At 38.2% G+C, this 20,791-nt stretch overlaps 1 protein-coding gene across 1 annotated transcript in view; it reads left to right on the top strand.

Annotated features, from left to right (window-relative positions):
* The window catches only part of fam171a2a (family with sequence similarity 171 member A2a), a 96,844-nt gene that overhangs the window by 32,972 nt on the left and 43,081 nt on the right, over positions 1 to 20,791 (top strand). Inside the window, exon 3 of the mRNA XM_022664984.2 lies at positions 16,602 to 16,694. Coding sequence (XP_022520705.2) covers positions 16,602 to 16,694 — 93 coding nt within the window. The remainder of the gene's footprint in view (positions 1 to 16,601; positions 16,695 to 20,791) is intronic.

Here is a 20,791-nt window from a genome sequence, read left to right as displayed (position 1 = left end):
GTGAAGAGTGTGAAGGTTCAATTAGCAGGGTAAGAGCACAGTTCTGCTCAAAATATTGCAATGCACACAACATTATGGGGGACATACCAGAGTTCAAAAGAGGACAAATTGTTGGTGCACATCTTGCTGGCGCATCTGTGACCAAGACAGCAAGTCTTTGTGATGTATCAAGAGCCACGGTATCCAGGGTAATGTCAGCATACAACCAAGAAGCACCAACCACATCCAACAGGATTAACTGTGGACGCTGTAAGAGGAAGCTGTCTGAAAGGGATGTTCGGGTGCTAACCTGGATTGTATCCAAAAACATAAAAGCACAACTGCTTAAATCACGGCAGAATTCAATGTGCACCTCAACTCTCCTGTTTCCACCAGAACTGTCCGTCGAGACAATAAATTATTGTGGTCTAAAACCAGGTGTTTCAGTTTCATTGTCCAACCCCTATACATTGGCTCTAAATGCAGCTGTTCATTAACGCTGTGTAGAAAAATGTAACTGATGATTCAATAAAAGTCTCTATAATTAGATTTTGCTTTACTGAAAAGAGTATCATCCAAGTAAAAACTAAACCAAGTGAAGTCGCTCACAGAGAATGTCTTTCTGAAGAACTTTTTTGTCGAGGATGGGATGATGTAATGAAGCTCTCCTTTAAGCTGTGGGCTATTGGTGCATGAATCATCTCGTCACGCCATGGCCATTGGGCACTACACAGAGCATGGAAATTGTCCTAATGTAATTTAATACAGCTCATGACCCTGATGTCCTGTGAGTGCTTGAAATGATCTCTTTCAAATGAGTCTTACTGATGAAATCATAGGAGATTCTGTTACAATCTACAAGTGGTTTTATGGAATATGAGCTTTTTTGTGAATCTGGGCATGTACAGGGAAACCCACCAGCTGTTGTTGGATTTTTTCAGGATTATCAGTTGCCTTTGTCCTCTTTTTTGCCTTTATGTTGTGGGCCGAATTTGGATACTTAATTTTTCTGTCACTTTTAGCAGGTTGACTGTTTTCCACAAGGGGTACTGTTATTAATCAAGTACATTTTTGGTGGTGCTTCACATCAGTGACGCGGTGTGTCCTTGTATTCCACAATATTTATTTTTATAGTTCATATGGTCATGAAAAACCTGGAAAAGTCATGGAATTTAAAAATAGCAATTTCAAAAAGCTGTATGGCGTGTGAGCAAAAAAGTAAATATAGCGAGAAGGTTCTGTGTTTCAGCACATATATATCTGTGCAGTGTGAAACTGCTTTAACACAGAACACTGAAAATTTGCCATGTTAGGGGTGGGTGATATGGCTCTAAAACAATATCACGATTTCTCATGGTATTTTCACGATAACTATACTTTTGCCGATATGACAAAATACTGAATTAGAAAAATTATTTAAAATTGTATTAGTGCATGCAATATGATATGGCTAACTGAGAAAAAAATATTTTTATTAGATTTGTAACAGAAGTCAATGATCCAGAATGTCATGATACTAATAATAATACACTCCAAATATCTCCATATATCCAGGATTAAAGTAAAATAAATTATACTGGACAGATATAATCTGTCTCTAGTAGATATGTAATGGGAAATGACAAGAGTGTGAATTTTTCTTTTGCTAAAAACGGCAAGAAAGTAGTACTTTGATGTAATAATTAGTGGTGGGTGATATGGCGCGATATTTCAGGGTATAATATCAATATTACATTTGTTTGGCGATATTATCACGTACAATACGATATGGCACACCCCTAGTACACGTAGTAAACAAAGTCATGCGGCTGCAAGTAGTGAACGCAGCACATACCGTGCATGTAAACAGCATGGAGAAGCAAAGGCAGCTTTTGTTCATAGTTGTGGTTATTAGCTTCATCTGGCTAGTATATCAGATTAAACTGCATCTTATCAGCAGTTTAGCTCAAATAAAAGAAGTTTATTTGATGTCTGGGTCAGATCGGTTATGTTCTCACCACAAACTAACCGCTCCAGAGTTCGTTTTAGGCCAGACTTAGACCACCACCACTAGTGGTTTAATCTGCACTTGAGGGCGATTACTATTTCCCACACCTGCTCAATCGAACCACACTAAGGGTACAAACAAAAATGCCCCTTAAAGCTCCACTAGGTAGGATTGAGATATATTTCACAGACATATTCGGTCTCTTTCCAGGTCTGCCAGAGTGTCTGTATGTTAGTTTGTAAAGAATGAACCAGTAGTCCTTGTAGAACTGTTAGATCTAAAGGTCGGAAAGCAGGTCGCAGTTCTCGCGAGCGTTGGTCGCGGCCGTCTCGGAAAACTTACAGAGTCTGGTCCGACACAGACACGAGAGCACCGATATTCCTCCTATTACACCTCAATGCAGCGCTGCAGTGAGTTTCAAGCTGTAATTTTACTTCCTAAAAAGATAAAAAAAATCAAGGAAACCCTACCTAGTGCTGCTTTAAAGCCAAAATTTGTCCATTTCCTAGATTACAGTATGTTCAGTCAAACCATCTAATTTAAAACAGTTGCTAGAAACACTTGCCTTTCTTCCAGTTTGTTTACACTTGACTGACACGTTGCTGACACATCCAGTTGTCAGCTTCCTTACATCTCCGTCCAGCTCCATCCTGACTGCCTGTCTCTCTCTCTGTCTCTCTCTCTCTCTCTTCTTATCCAGCCTCGCCCACCCTGTGTTCATACCCCACGCCTCTTAAGCAGCTAAATCAGGCATGGCTCAGAGCTGTCTGCGCCAACAGCTGGAGGCCACTTAGACGCGTAGACTCCACTTTTAGAAGCAGAGAGAAATGCGGCCCACCCTGATGACTCTGGGCTAGAGCAGCCTGGATGCTGTGAACAAGCATCTCCTGCATGGCTTTAGCCCCTCGTGGGGGCATTACACACATACCCAGCTCTAATCTCCACTCCAGCCACCCCAAATTAGACGGAAAGGCCCTTGCAAGGACTTACTGACCACAGATGGACACATGAGAGTCATTGAAAGAGATTTTCTTGCTGGGTTTTTGCTCTGGGATTACTTGAGGCATTGCGGTCGGCAGTACAGTACAGTACAGTAGAATAGAACTGCGACAAATCTGGATTTGTGTCTTCATGTGTCGAAGCACATTTCTATATATATGGCTCAATCCCATTTCTCTTTTTGCACCCCTACCCCTTGTTTTCGAGTTAAAGAGTTAGGAAGGGAAGGGGTGAAACCCTTAAAGCACCCAATACAGATATGGCTATAGCAGTGGAGAGCTAAAGTTCAGCAACCAAACTGCTGCTTAACTATTTACTGTATTTTTCACACTATAAGGCAAACAAAATTATAAGGCGCACTATCAATGAACATCTATTTTTATACATAAGATGCACAAGATTATTAGGTGTAGTATGCGACAGTAGTAAGGAACAGAGGTGTTACCATGTTTTCCTTCTAATTCAGCAGGTCTAGACGCTGGGTGGTGGTGGGGAGGAGGGGATGATTAAGTTAAATAAAGATCTTTCTTAAGTAATTCTTAAAAAAACATTTTATTTTAAAGTTAAACAAGCACTGGATGTTAATCTACACAGATTGTTCTTCTGAAATCTGTTTATTTGGGTGAGTAAAGTGGTTCAGTTTATTTACAGTAAGCTTAGATTTCCAGATTTCTGGAATAACCGCCAGCGCTAGCCACAAATACTTCAAGTAAATGCCGCCTTTCAGCGCTACACTGAGGAACCATGAGTATTCTGCTAAGTCAGGATGATATTAGCTAGCGGTTTATCCCACGTAGATCGTTTTAATATACTCACCTCTGAACGGCAAAAGAGCTAGTGCTCAGCACGTTTAGCGGCTAATGCTAATACTGCTCTAGCCTCAGTGCCGGAGTACTAAACTGAAACTCCTGTATAAAGCTGTACTTCAGTGGAGTGGCTTTACTGCTCCTTAATACCTGACTAATAAAATTAATACATATAAGGCGCACTGACGATTTTTGAGAATATTTAAGGATTTTAAGTGCGCCTTATAGTGTGAAAAGTGCTGTAACCTTAGGTCATCGTATGTCTTGAGAAAGGGGGCAGGTGGTGCAACAATAAATTTGTTATTTTCCAGCCCTTTATTTCTTTTTGTTTGGGAGCTGAAATGAGCTTTTATTAGCTTTTATTTTATTTTATTTTCCCATTCCACCTGCAGTCTTTGCAGTTTGTTGCACCCTACTCCTAATGCAAAACAAAGGGTAGGGCCAAGTGGTAGGACCAAGGGATGGGAAATGGGATTGGGCCTATGAATAAATTTAGTTGGTCCAAATAAAGCTCAATTTGTGACTTTCTTGGTTTGACAATCAGCTAAACAAAAAGCTAAACAAAAGCCCCTGGTGCAGTTCTGGACCTGGAAGGTTACTAGTTTAATGCCCAGAACTGACAGGATGTCAGGAAAAGGGGGAGGGACGAAACAGTTCTTGCTTCTCCTTTAACATTAATGGCTAAGGTGACCTTGAGCAAGACACCTAATCCCATAACTGCTCCCCACCACTCTGGGTGTTCTTTAGCTTCCATGGGACATGGCAAAAGTCATGGTACATGATACCATTTCCTGTCCTATGACCTTTAGTGTGTTAATGTGTATTAAATTACTGACTGTAATTTTTTTAAATGTAGAGGTTGAAACAGAAAAAGAGACAGTGCTGTGTATCTACTTCTTGTGTCAAGAATCAGAACATTGCAACATGACATGTTTAATTTAATTGCCTTATTTGACATCACACGTCCTGTGATGTGACCATTGCGCATGCGCACATATGACGATGACGATGCTTAAACGATATATCGTGCAGACCTAGAATGGTGTAAGTAAATGTGAAACACGTTTCAACCAACTTGACTGTGTTCAGAAGAAACAGCTGGATGCTATATGACAGTGTCTTCATTCCATTGGGAGTTGTTTTGAACTGCATCTGCTCTGCAGTCTCTGGAGTCTGCAGTGTCATCAGTCGCTTCAGCTTCCAGCACCTCTGCTAATGTGATGATGATGATGCTGTGGGTGTTGTGTAATCAGTCAGTTTTTAGCTCTGTCTATGTGCCAAGTTCACTGCGTTCTTCACTCTTACCTCAACAACATCTGTAGGCTGTATTTGTGTGGATATTTATTGGGTATTGGGAGGTTTTTATGGGCATACGTGTAACTGGCCTAATAATACCTAGATGTACACTGACTGGTATTAATATTATCTGACCTTTTCTGCAGTTGTTGGATGAGGGTCTTGTGTTTTACTGTTACCCTGAGCTCCACAGTGCAGTTATACGGGGAATTACAGACTGTCTTAGCTGGAGCTGGAGTGTTCGATATCTGTTGATATTATTAGAATAATAACTTGGTTATATTTCTTGGTATATTTTAACAGTAAATATAGTAGGGCTAGAGTAATTAGTCGATTCCATGTGTCTACTGCAAATGTTAAATTTTTAGCCCTACAAAAATTACTGGGGACAAAAACACACTATTAGATAGATAACACTCAACTCCAAAGGTGCCCAATCACAACAGATTTCACAGATTTCTAAATATCAGCACCTTTCACGTTTAAAGGACAATGTTCTGGACATTTGAAGGGCATTTGAATCCCACAGTTAGCTGTTTCTATCCTCTTGAACCAATAGAGAAAGCTAGAAACAGGACCCATACCCACAGCAAGCAGAGAGGGAGGGCACAGCAGATATAATCAATGACTAATCTACTAATCGAAAAAATTATCTGCAGATTAGTCGATTGCTAAAATAATCATTAGTCGCAGCCCTAAAAAAATAGGCTATTTTAAGCTGGCCTATGTTGGGATACTTGTTCCTGCGATATTGATTAAAAAGTTAAAAAATATATATATTCTTTTATGTGTGTCTCTTCTGAAATATGTTTATTTTGGTAGTGAAGCACTTTTGTTTATTTAAGTCCCCAACTTTTGTTTAGACATGGTCGTTATTAAGGTAATCTGTGCCAAGTTTGGCTGGCATCTATGTGGCATTAATGTGACAAGATTGGTATTGCCGATTGGCCCATAAAAAACACAATCTGCAATCTAAGTCAGCCTCAGAAACATGGATTGGTCCATCAGTCTTCAGATCTAGCCTGTGACAGTTTTCTACTTTCCTTGTTCAAGCTTTCAAGGAAGATAATAAAAGTTGATAAATCTTGCACCTAAAAACTGAAAGTATTGCTTAGGGCTCAGTCAAGATCTATTATTCAATCTAATACTGGCTCAACAAGAATCCAGAAGCACAGCATAATGCCAGTGTTTATGGTCAATTGCCTTAACTGACAAGTATTTAGACCTACAGAGAAAATTAACCAATAGTGCTTACTCTTAAGAACAAACAGAAAACTTGTGGCAAACTAAGCAATCTTGTGGTAGACATTGCTGCAAAACCCCTAGCACATACCTCTCACCTCTTTTCCTGTTCATACTAAATATCAGTCTTAACAGATGAGCAAAGCATAATTATTCCCCTCATCTGTGATTTGTAAAGCAAATTAAATAAAAAATCCATAAAAAACTACACTTGGATGTCTTTTTAACCCCTTAAACACTAGCTGAATTATTGAATTATTAATAGTAAAGCGAAGTTTTGGGAAGAGGACCATGCCTAATGTCCTTCGTCTTAATCTAACATCCTATAAATACAATCTCTACTTTGTTCACCTCAAATCTTCCCAACCCTCCACCTCTACACCACTTCTCTTTTTAACTTTCCTTGGTTTCACCTGGCTTTTTATGACAAGCAAAGTCTATTTTAGACTTTATTATAAAACTTATCTAAATGTTGTCTCTGTGATGATTTGTAGGCTTCCAGAATATAAAGAGTTAAACAGGTTGAAGGGGTTAAGGTAGCATAGCACTGCTGTGCTGTTGTCTGTTTATAATTACAGTGATGGTAGCCTCATCTACAAGGTGGTGTCTATTAATCGGACACTTTATTGTTCATCTGTGTCGCACATGTAGAAGCTGGCAGCATGCTGGTGTGAACCATGTGCAGCGTAGTGTTGTTTGTGGTTCAGCAGAGTGTGTTTTTTGGGAAGAGTGTGCTGAGGTTACAGATTCCATGTAGTGCTGGACAACTTATTATTCATTGTTGTTTCTGCAAAATTGGCTCTGATAAAAGTTATAAGGCCAAAGGTTACAACGTAGAAATGTGTCCACTACTTTGTGCTTTGAATATCCAGTTGAGTTTCAAATGAATTTATTTTATATATAATTTAATAATTTAATATCACTATACAGCTCTGGAAAAAAAAATAAGAGACCACTTAAAAATGAGGAGTTTCTTTGATTTTACCAAATTAAAAACCTCTGGAATATAATCAAGAGGAAGATGGATGATCACAAAACATCAAACCAAGCTGAACTGCTTGAATTTTTGCACCAGGAGTAAAGGCATAAAGTTATCCAAAAGCAGTGTGTAAGACTGGTGGAGGAGATGCATGAAAACTGTGTATTATAAACCAGTGTTATTCCAACAAATATTAATTTTTGAACTTAAAACTTTATGAATATGAACTTATTTTCTTTGCATTATTTAAGCACCGCCCCCAGCACCGCCCAACTAAATGTTACGCCCTCGCTATGTTTTCCTGTGTTTTCCCCATTTCCTAGTGTTTCTCTAGTACTTTTCCATCACGTGTGTGTAATTTGTAGCTCCGCCCCTTCCCCAGGTGTTCAGTGTTTATTGTTACTATTTATAGCACAGTTTAGTCCATGTTTAGCCGTCGGTCTTTGCACCTTCCCCTGTTGTCTGTCTCGCCACGTTCACGTTATAGCTCTTTGCTCGTTCCTTGGTTGTTTGTATTTTCACGCTCTTGTTTATTTCTAGTCACGTTTATTTCCTGTTTGTTTCTTTGTTTATTTTGTATATATTTACGTATTTATCCCTGTTTATATTCCCTAGCCCTGTTTAGTTGTTATCTGTTTAGTTTAGCCACTTATCTGTTTAGCTTAGCTCTTTGTTGGTTTTCCCTGTTTGTTCATGTATACATATTTATTCGTTATTCCCCTGTCTGTTTATTTATTTAGTATTGGTCTTACCCGCATTTAAATCCGCCTCCCGTCTGTTCCCCACGTGACACAAAACAGCAAAACAACAATAATCTGCCCTCCAATCAGGCAATTAAATGACTTTTTGAAAGGTAAATAAGAGTGTTTTTTCTGGGATTAAAAGTGTGAATTCAGCTGTAACTGGAAATATCTGCGCTGCAAAACTCTGCTGGACTTTTTTGGAGGTGCACAGCTTTCCATGTGTGTTTACAAGCACATGCTCAACCATGTGGATGAAGGCCATGCCAACAAACCCACCCCCCACCCCCCTTGCGCTCCCCCTCCCCCTTGCGTTTCTAAGGCAGCAGCTGCCTGTCACTCACACAGACACAGAGACAGCGCTGTGTATCTATTTCTTTTGTCAAGAATCAAAACATTGCAACATGACGTGTTTGATTCAGTTGCCTTAGGTGACATCGCACGTCCTGCGGTGTGACTGTCGCTAGGGCTGTGCCATATCGTATTGTACACAATAATATCGCTAACATTTTTGAATATCGTGAGCGATATTATACCCTCAAATATGGTGCCATATTACCCACCTCTAATCATCACATCAGGGTACTACTTTTTTACTGTAAAAGTAGCAAAAGAAAAATTCAGACTGTTTTCATTTCGCATTTTATATCTACTAGAGACAGATTATATTTGTCCAGTATCTTATAATGCTTTAATCCTGGATATATGGAAATATTTGGTGTGCATTATTATTAGTATCATTACATTTTGGATCATTGACGTCTGTTACAAACCTGATAAAATCATTGTATTTTTTAATATCTCAGTTAGAGGTGTGCAATATCATAACATATCATAGGCAATAATACAATTAAATTTTTATTTTGTTGCAGTAGCGTATTTTTGATTTTTGTTTTATTTTTATTCAGTGTTTTGTCATATCGCCAAGAGTATCATTATCGTGAAAATACCATGAAATATTGTGATATTATTTTAGGGCCATATCGCCCACCCCTAACTATCGCGCATGCGCACATCATGATGACAATGCTTAAACGATATATCGTGCAGCCCTACTTAACATCACAGTAAATCTGGTGGTACATTTATGAATCTGGCCCTGTAAATTCAAAATATCATAATCACAGCTCAGTTTAATCACAGTGAGGAATTTAATCCATGCCGTGTGGCCCTGATTGCGTCCGTGCTTTCAATGCATCAATGCTCTCAGCTCTTCCACGGCAAAGTCAAAACAAAGAGACACTATTGGTGATGCCGCGGCCGCAGAAATGCGACAGTGAGTCAGCTATTTGAAGGAGGAGGGCTTTTTCAGGCTTCAGATTAGCGGAAGGACACACGAGGATGCTGCCACCTGCCCCCGTTCTCTGTCTTTTATTCATAACACAGGAGGAGGAGGGCAGTAGGGGGGAGGGGGGGGAGGAGGAGCGCTAAAACGAGACCCGGTGTCCCGAAGCCTGAACTGTCTCTCCACCGCTCTGAAAAATCTGTGCGAGTCACGCAAGCTCACAGTGAGTCATGCTCAGAGAGACGACATTTCCCCCGCAGCCCTGACTGCCTCATCTAAAGTCAGGGCTAGATATCTGCCCAGAGAGCTCGCTCTAAACGTGTTTGAACAACAGCCTCTATCTAGAAGTTAGATAGAACCCCTATGTGGCTCGGCTCTGGTTCAGCATCACTTCGGATTTTTGCTTCATACAGTGCTGAACAGGGATTTTCTGCTCCTACATTTGCAATCTTGAATCCCTTTACCTTTTCTTTTTTACTTTGTTTTACTTATTTTACAGTTTTTTTCTCTCTCTACGAACATCTGTAACCCCCATATGTTTTATTATATGGGGTCTCACCCTCTTTCTTTCTTGTATCCCAATTAGAGCTGGGCGATACGGCCCAAAAAAAAAATCTTCGATTAAAAAAAAAAATCTGATTCTCGATTTAAATCGATTTTTTACCCTACTAAAAATCTAATTAAAGATGATAAAGAAATGTTTAAAAACTGTTTTTTTTTTATTTAGTTTTCACTTAAATGTCCCCTTTGTGGTTAAAGTGCAACCAGAAACAAGCAAAAACAAAACTATTGTAAACTGTGAGAACATCTAGTAACTCTTAGAAAGCTGAACCTAGTTTAGGTACTGACACAATGCCCCTTAATAAATAAATACATAAATAAACACACCCTCAAAAAACAAATAGAAAGAAATAAAATGGTGCCATTTTTGATAAAACTTACAAAATAGAAAACAAGTGCAATTTAATATGCTATTAAGTAGGGGTGGGCGATATGGCACTAAAATAATATCACGATATTTCAGGGTATTTTGCGATAACGATATACTTGGCGATATAGGAAAACTAAAATAATTCATTCATTTCAGGAATATAGTGTAAGAGTATAACAGTATAATCATAATGTGGCAAAATAAATAATATAGCATAAAATTATATAATGCAGCAAATAATATTGCAGAATATTTAGTGCATGCATATAAACTGCAAACTAAAAGAATTATACAATAAATACACCTAAAGCTTCACAGTAAATAATAGACTACTTTTAAGACAGAACAGCCCTATTATCACCATATGTATTTTTAATATCATGATATTTCTGTGTCACGATATATTGTATACGATATAATATTGCCCACCCCTACTCGATTTTCATAAAAACACGTCGTCCTTAACTGTAAATTCAAATTAATAGATAAAATCGATTAATCGCCCAGCTCTACTCCCAATATCTCAATTTTCTTAGGTTTCATTCAATTTACTATGTAACAGTAACACTTCAGGTTTATATTGACAACATTTTTTTTATATTGTGAACTATATGATACCCTGAAATATCAGCTACCCCTAATTATCACATCAGGGTACTACTTTTTGGCTGTTTTAAGCAAAACAAAAATTCACACTGTTCTCATTTCCATTATATATCTACTAGAAACAGATTATATCTGTCCTGTACCATTTATTTTACTTTAATCCTGGATATATTGAAACATTTAGAGTGCATTATTATTAGTATCATGTCATTCTGGATCATTGACTTCTGTTACAAATCTGATAAAATTGAATGTAGTGTATTCTTGAAATAATTTCAAATAATAATGTTAATATCCATGTAATTACTTCTGAAATAAACTAGCCAATTGTGGATCGTTTTACAATTTACGTTTGTTTTTGGCTGATTATAGCAATAGGGCAGAGGCACTGTATGATTTTGTATATGCTGATTAATAAAGATAAGATAAAGAGATTCCTCATCCTGATTGGTTGAATGTTGGAGGTTCATCACTTGTTCACTCACCTTTCTTTTGTTGCTTCGTCTGAGGAGGCAGTGTTCATATGATTACCACTTGTCCTTCCGTGTGTACCTACTGAGCATAATATTAAAGGAAGGCAGGCTCCCTTCTGTTCAGAGCATCTGCGCTGTGTGTGTGTGTGTGTGTGTGTGTGTGTGTGTGTGTGTGTGTGTGTGTGTGTGTGTGTGTGTGTGTGTGTGTGTGTGTGTGTAACAGATTTCAGACCGCTTCAGTTTCTGAATAAGTTTCTCTGATTTTGCTATTTATAGGTTTATGTTTGAGTAAAATGAACATTGTTGTTTTATTCTATAAACTATAAACGTTTCTCCCAAATTCCAAATAAAAATATTGTCATTTACAGCATTTATTTACAGAAAATAAGAAATGGCTGAAATAACAAAAAAGATGCAGAGCTTTCATACCTCAAATTATGTTCATAAAGTTTTAGGAGTTCAGAAATCAATATTTGGTGGAATAACCCTGCTTTTTAATCACAGTTTTCATGCATCTCCACCAGTCTTATACACTGCTTTTTGATAATTTTATGCCTTTACTCCTGGTGCAAAAAATCAAGCAGTTCAGTTTGGTTTGATGGCTTGTGATCATCCATCTTCCTCTTAATTATATTCTAGAGATTTTTAATTTGGTAAAGTCAAAGAAACTCATCATTTTAAAGTGATCTCTTATTTTTTTTACAGAGCTGTATATGCGGCATATCACACTTATTCCTTGCTGGTCATAAGAAACGTAATTTAACCATGTTATTACTATTTAATACTATTATTTTAGAGTACTCTTAGGAACCAGGTAACTCTTTGTGTGGACAGACAGACACACATCTTCATTGGGGGTCGTTGGCATGGCCGTTGGGTGCAGCAGATGGGAGCTGGGCGAGGAGGTTTACAGCTCCCAGCATGGCCCAGTCTGTTGGAGCTTGGCCAACCCATATGTAAGTGCCTTCAAAGAGCGTGAATCAGTCCTGTTCCACCAGCCGCTACATTTATTGCTCAACAGCATTGTGGCGAGGAACTTAGTGAACCCTTGGGAAGTTTTTTACACAAGTTAGAATAGAGGTCTATGGGTTATACAAAACATGTTCACGAAGTTCTTTACACAAAAATCACTCTCATACAAAGAGATCTCATCCGCGATACTCTTGCCAGGTTCAGTCGCTTTCAGAATGAGACATTTAAGGGCTCTGTCAATTTTATGCAAATAAGCTGTTGCTGGCCATGCCATGTATACGTTGAGTGTTTACCACACACTTGTGCTAACTAGCAAAACACGAACAAGTTAGTTCATAATTAACTGCAGTAGAAACTTACATCTCCCTCACCTGCTGACTTGCCACTGACATTAGGTACAGATCCCTCCCTCAGACGATGTCTGCTGGCTATGGCAGATTTTCAGCTGATCTAGTGGGTGGGGCACTTTTGGGGTTGAAGGATGAGGGGTGGTGTCAGGTCACAATAAGGCAGCCATCCAAAAATAGCTCATAGAAGCAAACTTTTTCTTCAACTGATTCACAGAAAACAGATGAATGTTTTAGAGTGTTTATAGGAGCACCCGAGACCCAAATGGAAATACAAAATCATGCAAAAAGTCAGTTATGCATAATATGTCCCATTTAACCAAGTCATACAATACTTGTCAAAAATGGTGTTGAATAATATTAAAAACAAAATTCAATAGAAAGAAAAAAAGATAAAATTTAAAAGGAACAGAAAATTAAAAACTTGGGCAATATTAATTATATATAAAGCACCATGCCATGTGTCTGCATGCCAAAATAGAGTTGTAGAGGTTCCTAATGGTGTCCTGGATAATCCCTCCCAACCAGATTTAACATTTACGCAGATTTTGTGGTAGGGGGTGGAGTGTTGATAGCATGTCAAACAGCATCCCACACATTTTTATCTAATGATAAGTCTGGAATTGCAGTTATCCATGGCATAGTGTAGCATTTGTGTCTTCAAGGTAAACTCTTGAGATGACAGAAGTATGTGGACGAGCATTATCCTGTTGGAATAGCAAATCTGGCATTGTACAAAACACAACAATGCACCCAATGCAATGACACCATGCTTTTTAGATACAGTTGCAACAAAAAGCATGTGAATTCTTTGGGATTACTTGTATTTCTGCATAAATTGGTCATTAAATGTGTTCTGATCTTCATCTAAATCACAACAATAGACAAACACAGTCTGCTTAAACTAATACCACACAAAAATATATATATATGTTTGCTTGGTTTTATTGAACCCTGCATGTTGTGAATGCTGACACTCTAGGATTCTTCCTCACCTCATTGATCATTCTGCGCTGTGCTCTTGCAGTCATCTTTACAGGACTTTACCATGCCTAGGGAGAGTAGCTCCAGTAACAATGCTGAACTTTCTCCATTTGTAGATAATCTACCTTACTGTGGACACATGAACATCAAGGCATTTAGAGATATATTTGAAAACTTTTCCAGCTTCATGCAAGTCAACAATTCTTGAACGTAGGTCTACTGAGAGCTCTCTTGTGCAAGGCATGATTCACATCAAGCAACATCTTACTTCTTAAGAACAGCAAACTCAAAACTGGTGTGTGTTTTTTTTATAGGGCAGGGCAGCTTTAACCAACACATCCAATTTCATCAGATAGATTGGACTCTAGGTTGGCTGACTCCTGGCTCCAATTAGCTCTTAGAAAAGTCATTAGCCTAGAGGGTAACAGTTTTTCCCCCTCACTGTGAATGTGAACATGTTGTGTTCAATAAAACCAGATCAGAAGACCAATTTATTCAGAAATCCAAGTAATCCCAAAGGGTTCACATACTTTTTCTTGCAACTCTCCGTGACTTATGACATCAAACTGTTGATCACTGCTCTAACCATTGGTCATCTCCTACAAGACAAAAGCAGGGTGGCAGCAGGTCATCTTTAGTGATGAGTCCCACTTTTGTCTCGTTGGAGACAATCAATGAATCTATCTCCCTGTTGTTTTCAGACATGACCAACAACAACATGACCAATTATATTGTATACAGCCCTGTAATTTATTGCATATGCCTCTTGTCACGCAAAATCTGTGCATCATCAAAGCTGTTTGAAGCTAAAACCCAGTTTCCTGAATAGCTTTACTGTTTCGCCCACAACACTGTGAGCTGATGACTCAGGTTTGCTGAATCATGCTCCTCACACATGTGCTGACACTCAGCGAGTGTAACGTTAGTTACTGAGTGTCCACAGCAACAAAAAAACACGTTCTAGATTAAGACTGTGAAATTGACTGTATAATTGTATATCACTGTATTTCTATTATTGTTATTTTTTTTAGTTCTTAGTTTTTGCATGACTGGGCTTTTATATAGGTCTGTGACTTACTCTACTGTTAGGAGTACATATACTATTAATAAAATATTAAGGCTTTAAATGAAGGCTTTGATTACTATTGGGTTTACTTTGTCTCACAAAATGACACAAACCAGCTATGGACACAAATAAGAGACCACTTAAAAAATATGAGTTTCTTTGATTTTACCAAGTTGAAAACCTCTGGAATATAATCAAGAGGAAGATGGATGATCACAAGCCAACAAACCAAGCTGAACTGCTTGAATTTTGGCACCAGGAGTGCAGGCATAAAGTTATCCAAAAGCAGTGTGTAAGACTGGTGGAGGAGAACATGATGCCAAGATGCATGAAAACTGTGATTAAAATCCAGGGTTATTCCACCAAATATTGATTTCTGAACTCTTTCTTTGCATTATTTGAGGTCTGAAAGCTCTGCATCTTTTTTGTTATTTCAGCCATTTCTCATTTTCTGCAAATAAATCCTCTAAATGACAATATTTTTTTTCGGAATTTGGGAGAAATGTTGTCTGTAGTTTATAGAATAAAACAACAATGTTCATTTTACTCAAACATAAACCATATAAATAGCAAACTTAGAGAAACTGAAGTGGTCTCTTATTTTTTTTCCAGAGCTGTATATAAAGGAGTCAGACTTCATTAACTGAAAAACAGCTGAAGAATTAAAATAATAGACCTTAAAAAGAGATACGCCAGCAACTTTTAAAACGTTTCTCCAGGCAGGACAGAGCTTTGACTCCACAGAGTTGAGCTACGTCACTCTGGAGTGTAAGCTTGTTATGCTAACTGTCTAGCATTAGCTAGCAACTGTGCCCTTATGTTTTTTTGGCGGTGCTGTTCTACACAGCGCTCTGCAGCGCCTGTAGTGAAATTGCTGTATGTAAAAAATGCATATCGGTTTTCATTTCCTCTCCGGTATAGCACCCAGCACTAGTGTGAAGTGTAACTACTGTGTTATTAACTGATTAACTAATGTTACAGTTAAATATATTGCAATACATTTGCGATACTGCAAGCAGTACAGATTTTGCTGTTTGCTTTGTTGCATTGTTTATTTTTAACAATGCTCACAGTATTTGTGTTAGAAATATGGTATTGCGACTCTACCATGTCTGTCCACACAATAATTTATTTCTATAGAAAGTAGATTAAAATAGAATGTACAAATGCTAAATGTTAATTCTAAATGTCTTTGTGCCTGAAATACCATGGCCTTACATTACCCCCACTTACAAATGACTGCTGGGAGATGTCGGAATCAAGCTTTAGATGTTTTGGGGAAAAATAGACCACAAATTCTAAAGATTTTTGTTCTGCTGTGTATTCAGAGCTCTGGAAAATTCATCATCATTCATCTATTTGGGAATTTAGCAATTTGACAGCAAGACCGGTGGCTTTTAATAGAAATGAAAAAATACATGAAGCAGCAAAATATGCATATAAATGAGTGTGTTTGTCAAGTTCTGTTCTTATGGTACAAATGTCTAGTCATTAAAAAGGTCAGATTTAATTAGTGATCTTTTAAATCACGTTTAATCAAATATTCACAAGAGCTCTCAGATCATCATCAGATAAACTCTCTAATTTTTTTTCCAGAGCTGTATATAAAGGAGTCAAACTTCATTAACTGAAAAACAGCTATAGAATTCAAATAATAGACCTTTAAAAGAGATACGCCAGCAACTTTTAACACGTTTCTCCAGGCAGGACAGAGTGAGATGAGCTTTGACTCCACAGAGTTGAGCTACGTCACTCTGGTGTGTAAGCTTGTTATGCTAACTGTCTCACATCTCTACTGATGTGTGAAGCTGCATTAAATCCTCATTTTAGAGTGATAGAGCTGGAAAATGCACAGGAAAAACAGAATAATACTTACTGACCTCTCTCTCTCTTTTTTTCTCTCCGGCAGTATATGCCTCAGTGAGTCTGTACCTGCTCCCTCAGAGGCCGGCCACCCTGCTGCTGTATGATGATGTGGTGCAGCTCCTGCTGGGTTCTCCAGGTGAGTCTCATTCAGAACTACAGAGCTAAGCTCACTGTTTCAGCACTCTACTGAATGGAGCTATCAGATCTCCACGTGGCAAACTTGGGCATGGTGCTGCTGGATGCTCAGTTAGGTGAAGATAAATGGTACTACTAAAAATCTTGAGGTTATTTTTTTTTTTTGTGATCAATTGTTTTTTATTTACTTATGATGCACAAATACATAATCAATAACACACACAAAGGTATAACACTTCTCAACCGCCCTCCCCCTTCCCAAAATACCCCACCCCCCACCCCAGTGGTCAGCATCTGCACTCTTACATATTATAAAACATTTAAAGTACATTGTTGTACAATTATAAAAAGAAAAAGAAAACAACATATTTTCCAGTAAAAAAGTTAAAGTATTTTTCAGAAACGAAAAACAGATATGGGTTTCAAACTAGTACATAGCACCTTAGACATGACCATCAGCAATAAAGGTTTTGACTTCTTCAAAAGCTGAGTTCCACCTCATTAGAGTTTGTGATCTGGCCCCATGTATACGGGCTGTTGAGAGTTCCATAGATATAATATCAAGTAAACTTAGAGCCCACAAACGCCTACACATAACATGTGGAGGATTCCATCGGCTGACTAGCATTTTTTTGGTTGCGGTAAAAGCTGCCAGCAGTAGGCTGCTCTGGAAAGGTGTCAGTGATAGGTTGGAATAATCATTTAGAAAAAAACAGACTTGGAGTTATAACAATATCAGTCCCTATCAGAGTTGAAATGTCATGGCTCTCCATGCCACCTTTTTATTTGAATCAAACCAGACTGATATGGAGCGCAAAACAAATGCTTGGGCATAAGCTTTAAAGTCAGCAAAAGATAAATCGCCATCCTGCCTAAAGCGTTGTATAGTGGACAGCTTAATCCTTGCACGTTTCCCATTCCAAATATATTTCCTTAGAATGGAATTGATATTGTCCCAAAAGTGCGCAGGGGGTGGTAAGGGTATCATTGCACTGTAAAAATTAACTCTTGGTAAAATGTTCATTTGGATGGTTGAAATTCGTGCACATAATGACTCAGGCAAAGATGACCAGTTTGACAGATCTGTACTGACTTCAGATAGAATTTTTTCGAAGTTTTTACTTGCAATATCAAGCAATGAAGGATATATGTCTATCCCTAAATATTTAAATGATGTAACCATAGATGCAGCACTAGGAAGAGGCACAGAGACAGGGTCAAAGTTTAAAGGAAGAAAACAAGACTTGTTCCAATTTATCTTGTAACCTGAGAGATCACTAAAATGATTAAACAATGACATAATATGAGGTACTGATGAAACGGGGTCATTTACAAATAAAAGTATGTCATCAGCATACAAAGAGATGTTATGAGATGTATTTCCTACATTAATTGGTCAAATTTGCTTTGATTGACGGACAGCCTGAGCTAGAGGTTCTAATGACAATGCAAATAACAATGGTGAGAGTGGGCAGCCCTGACGCGTACCCCTTCCCAAAGAAAAAGAGCGTGAGCATAGTTGTCCTGTTAACACAGATGCTTTAGGATTACAATATAGCACTTTTATCATGTTAATGAAGTCGCGGCCTAAGCCCATATGCTCTAATACAGACCACAAATAATTAATTTCCAAACGATCAAATGCTTTGCGTCTAATGAGAACACTCCACTGGAGCTATCTGAATGATCAGCTGAATAAATGATATGTAAAAGACGGCGGATGTTGTCAGATGCAGACCGTGTTCTGATAAAACCAGTCTGATCTTCATGAACCAACTTGGTAATCACTGATTCCAAGCGTCGTGACAATATTTTGGCATACAGTTTAATATCTGCTCCAATCAGTGAGATTGGGCGATAATTGGCACAGGAAGTTGGGTCCTGATCTTTTTTCAGCAGTAGAGATATAATAGATATGTTAATGTCCTGTCTAAAAGATCCAAGTTTAATTGAATGATTTATCATGTCTAATAATAGAGGGCCAAGCTCTGTCCAAAAGGTTGAATATAATTCTGTTGGAATGCCATCCAGTCCTGGCGATTTACCTTTATTCATACATTTCAGTGACTCTTTCAGTTCTTGAAGAGTAATTGTTTGACCTAAGGACTTTGATTCCTCCGTAGATAAAGTAGGTAAGTTAAGGGAAGAAAGAAAAGAAGATAAGGTTGCCTTATCACATGTAGATTCAGAAGTATATAAAGTAGAATAGAAAGATCGAAAAGCATTGTTGATGTTTTGCTGATCAGTAGTAAGCTCACCAGAACATAGCCGTATCGCAGGTATATTTGCAAACTTTTCATTATTACGCAATTGCAGAGCTAAAAGATGGCTCGGCCTGCTCCCATTAAAGTAGTCGTTTTGTCTGGTCCTTTGAATACGAAACTCTGCTTTAACTTTAAGTAATTGGTTTAGCTCGGTTTTTAATAATTTAATTTTAGTGGCCGTTTGGTCAGAGAATGACCCTGATTTGTTGCTTCTGTATCTTAAGCTGAGACTCCAGATCAGCTATTTTTTTTATTCTGGATTTTTTAAGGTGTGACGCAAAAGAAATAGAGAAATTACGGATGAAGCCCTTGACTGCATCCCAGAGTATGCGAGGGTCTGCCACTGTTCCTTGATTGATATTAATAAATTCCAATAGCCCTTTTTTAAAAGACTTACAAAAATTTTCATCCCGCGTGGAGAATGACTGACTAATTTGAGTTTGATGACATTACTATCATGATCAGATAAAGACATGGGGCATATATCTGAGCACTGACAGGATTAGGATAGAGAACAGGAGATAAATATGAAGTCGATCCTGGAATATGATTTGTGCCTTGAAGAATAAAATGTATATGCCTTAGCTGTGGCATTAAGAAAACGCCATGAGTCTACCAGAGATAACGCAGAAATACAGCTTCTGAGTTTATCAGTACATACTGCTTGTAAATGAGTTTCACTTTTTCCTGACCTGTCCTCATCATGAGCCATGACAGCATTCATATCTGCTCCCATCACAATCTCATAGCCTGACATATTAAGAAGATAATTTGTGAGCTTTGAGAAGAATGCAGGATCATATGTGGAAGGAGCATAAACAGATAGAAAGGCCAGCTTCCTGTTTCCCACCAAAGCCTTAACATGAGTTAGTCTCCCATCCGTATCATTGTCATGCTCTATAATATCTATACCTAAATTCCTTCGGAGTAGTATCATAACACCTTTAGTTTTATCAGTGGCACTGGAAGCAGAAATTACTCTTTAAAATTTGTTATTACATCTATGAACATCTTCTTTTTTGAGATGGGTTTCCTGAATCATAGCTAAATCTATCTTTCTCCTTTTTAAAAGTTCCAGACAACATGCACGTTTATGAGGTCCATTTAAACCATTCACATTCCAACTCAAAATATTAAGGTTAGTCATAACTGTCACATATTTGGAATGAAGCAAAAAATAACAACAAACAATGTACATTTCTTTCATGATGCTCACCACTATTCCAACCCCTCCCCCCCTTGGGTCAAAGAACATGACCCTATCCCTCACGACTGGGTATAGAACAAGCCCACGTCTGCCATATTCCCCTACATGAATCCGTGACATCAGCAACGGTTTGCACGCTAGGTGCCGACACAAGCCCTAGTGGGAAGAAAAAAAAAAAAAGAAAAAAAAAGGGAACCCCAGCTCAACAGCTAACGCAGTTTAGCCTATTAGTATAATAGAGTTAAATGAAGGTTCATAAGAATGTAAACTAGACAAAAAAAAAAAAATAAGAAGGAGAAACAATAGGCTAAGTTATCCCAAAAATAATGATGGACATTACATCCCATAACATCCCAGTAATCAATGTTTTTATATAATCCAGGGTATCGTTTGTACATAAGCCGGGGTAAATAGGCCATATGAATAGAAGTCTGCACGTAACTTACAGGGTCCCATGGGGGCAGCTTCGCATCATTCCGTGTCACTCATGGCAATAGGATGGAATTCTTACAGTGAGTTGCAAAAAGCACTGGCCTCCTCTGGCGTTTGGAAAAATTCCGTTGCCCCTCCTTTCAAAGTCACCTTAAGGATTGCCGGATACTGTAGGAAGGGTTGGCACCCCTTTCT

Source organism: Astyanax mexicanus, chromosome 19 (genome assembly GCF_023375975.1).
Source record: "Astyanax mexicanus isolate ESR-SI-001 chromosome 19, AstMex3_surface, whole genome shotgun sequence".
NCBI classification, from domain to species: Eukaryota; Metazoa; Chordata; class Actinopteri; order Characiformes; family Acestrorhamphidae; genus Astyanax; species Astyanax mexicanus.
The sequence above is the reverse complement of the archived record's forward strand: the minus strand, read 5'-3'. Positions and strand labels throughout refer to the sequence as shown.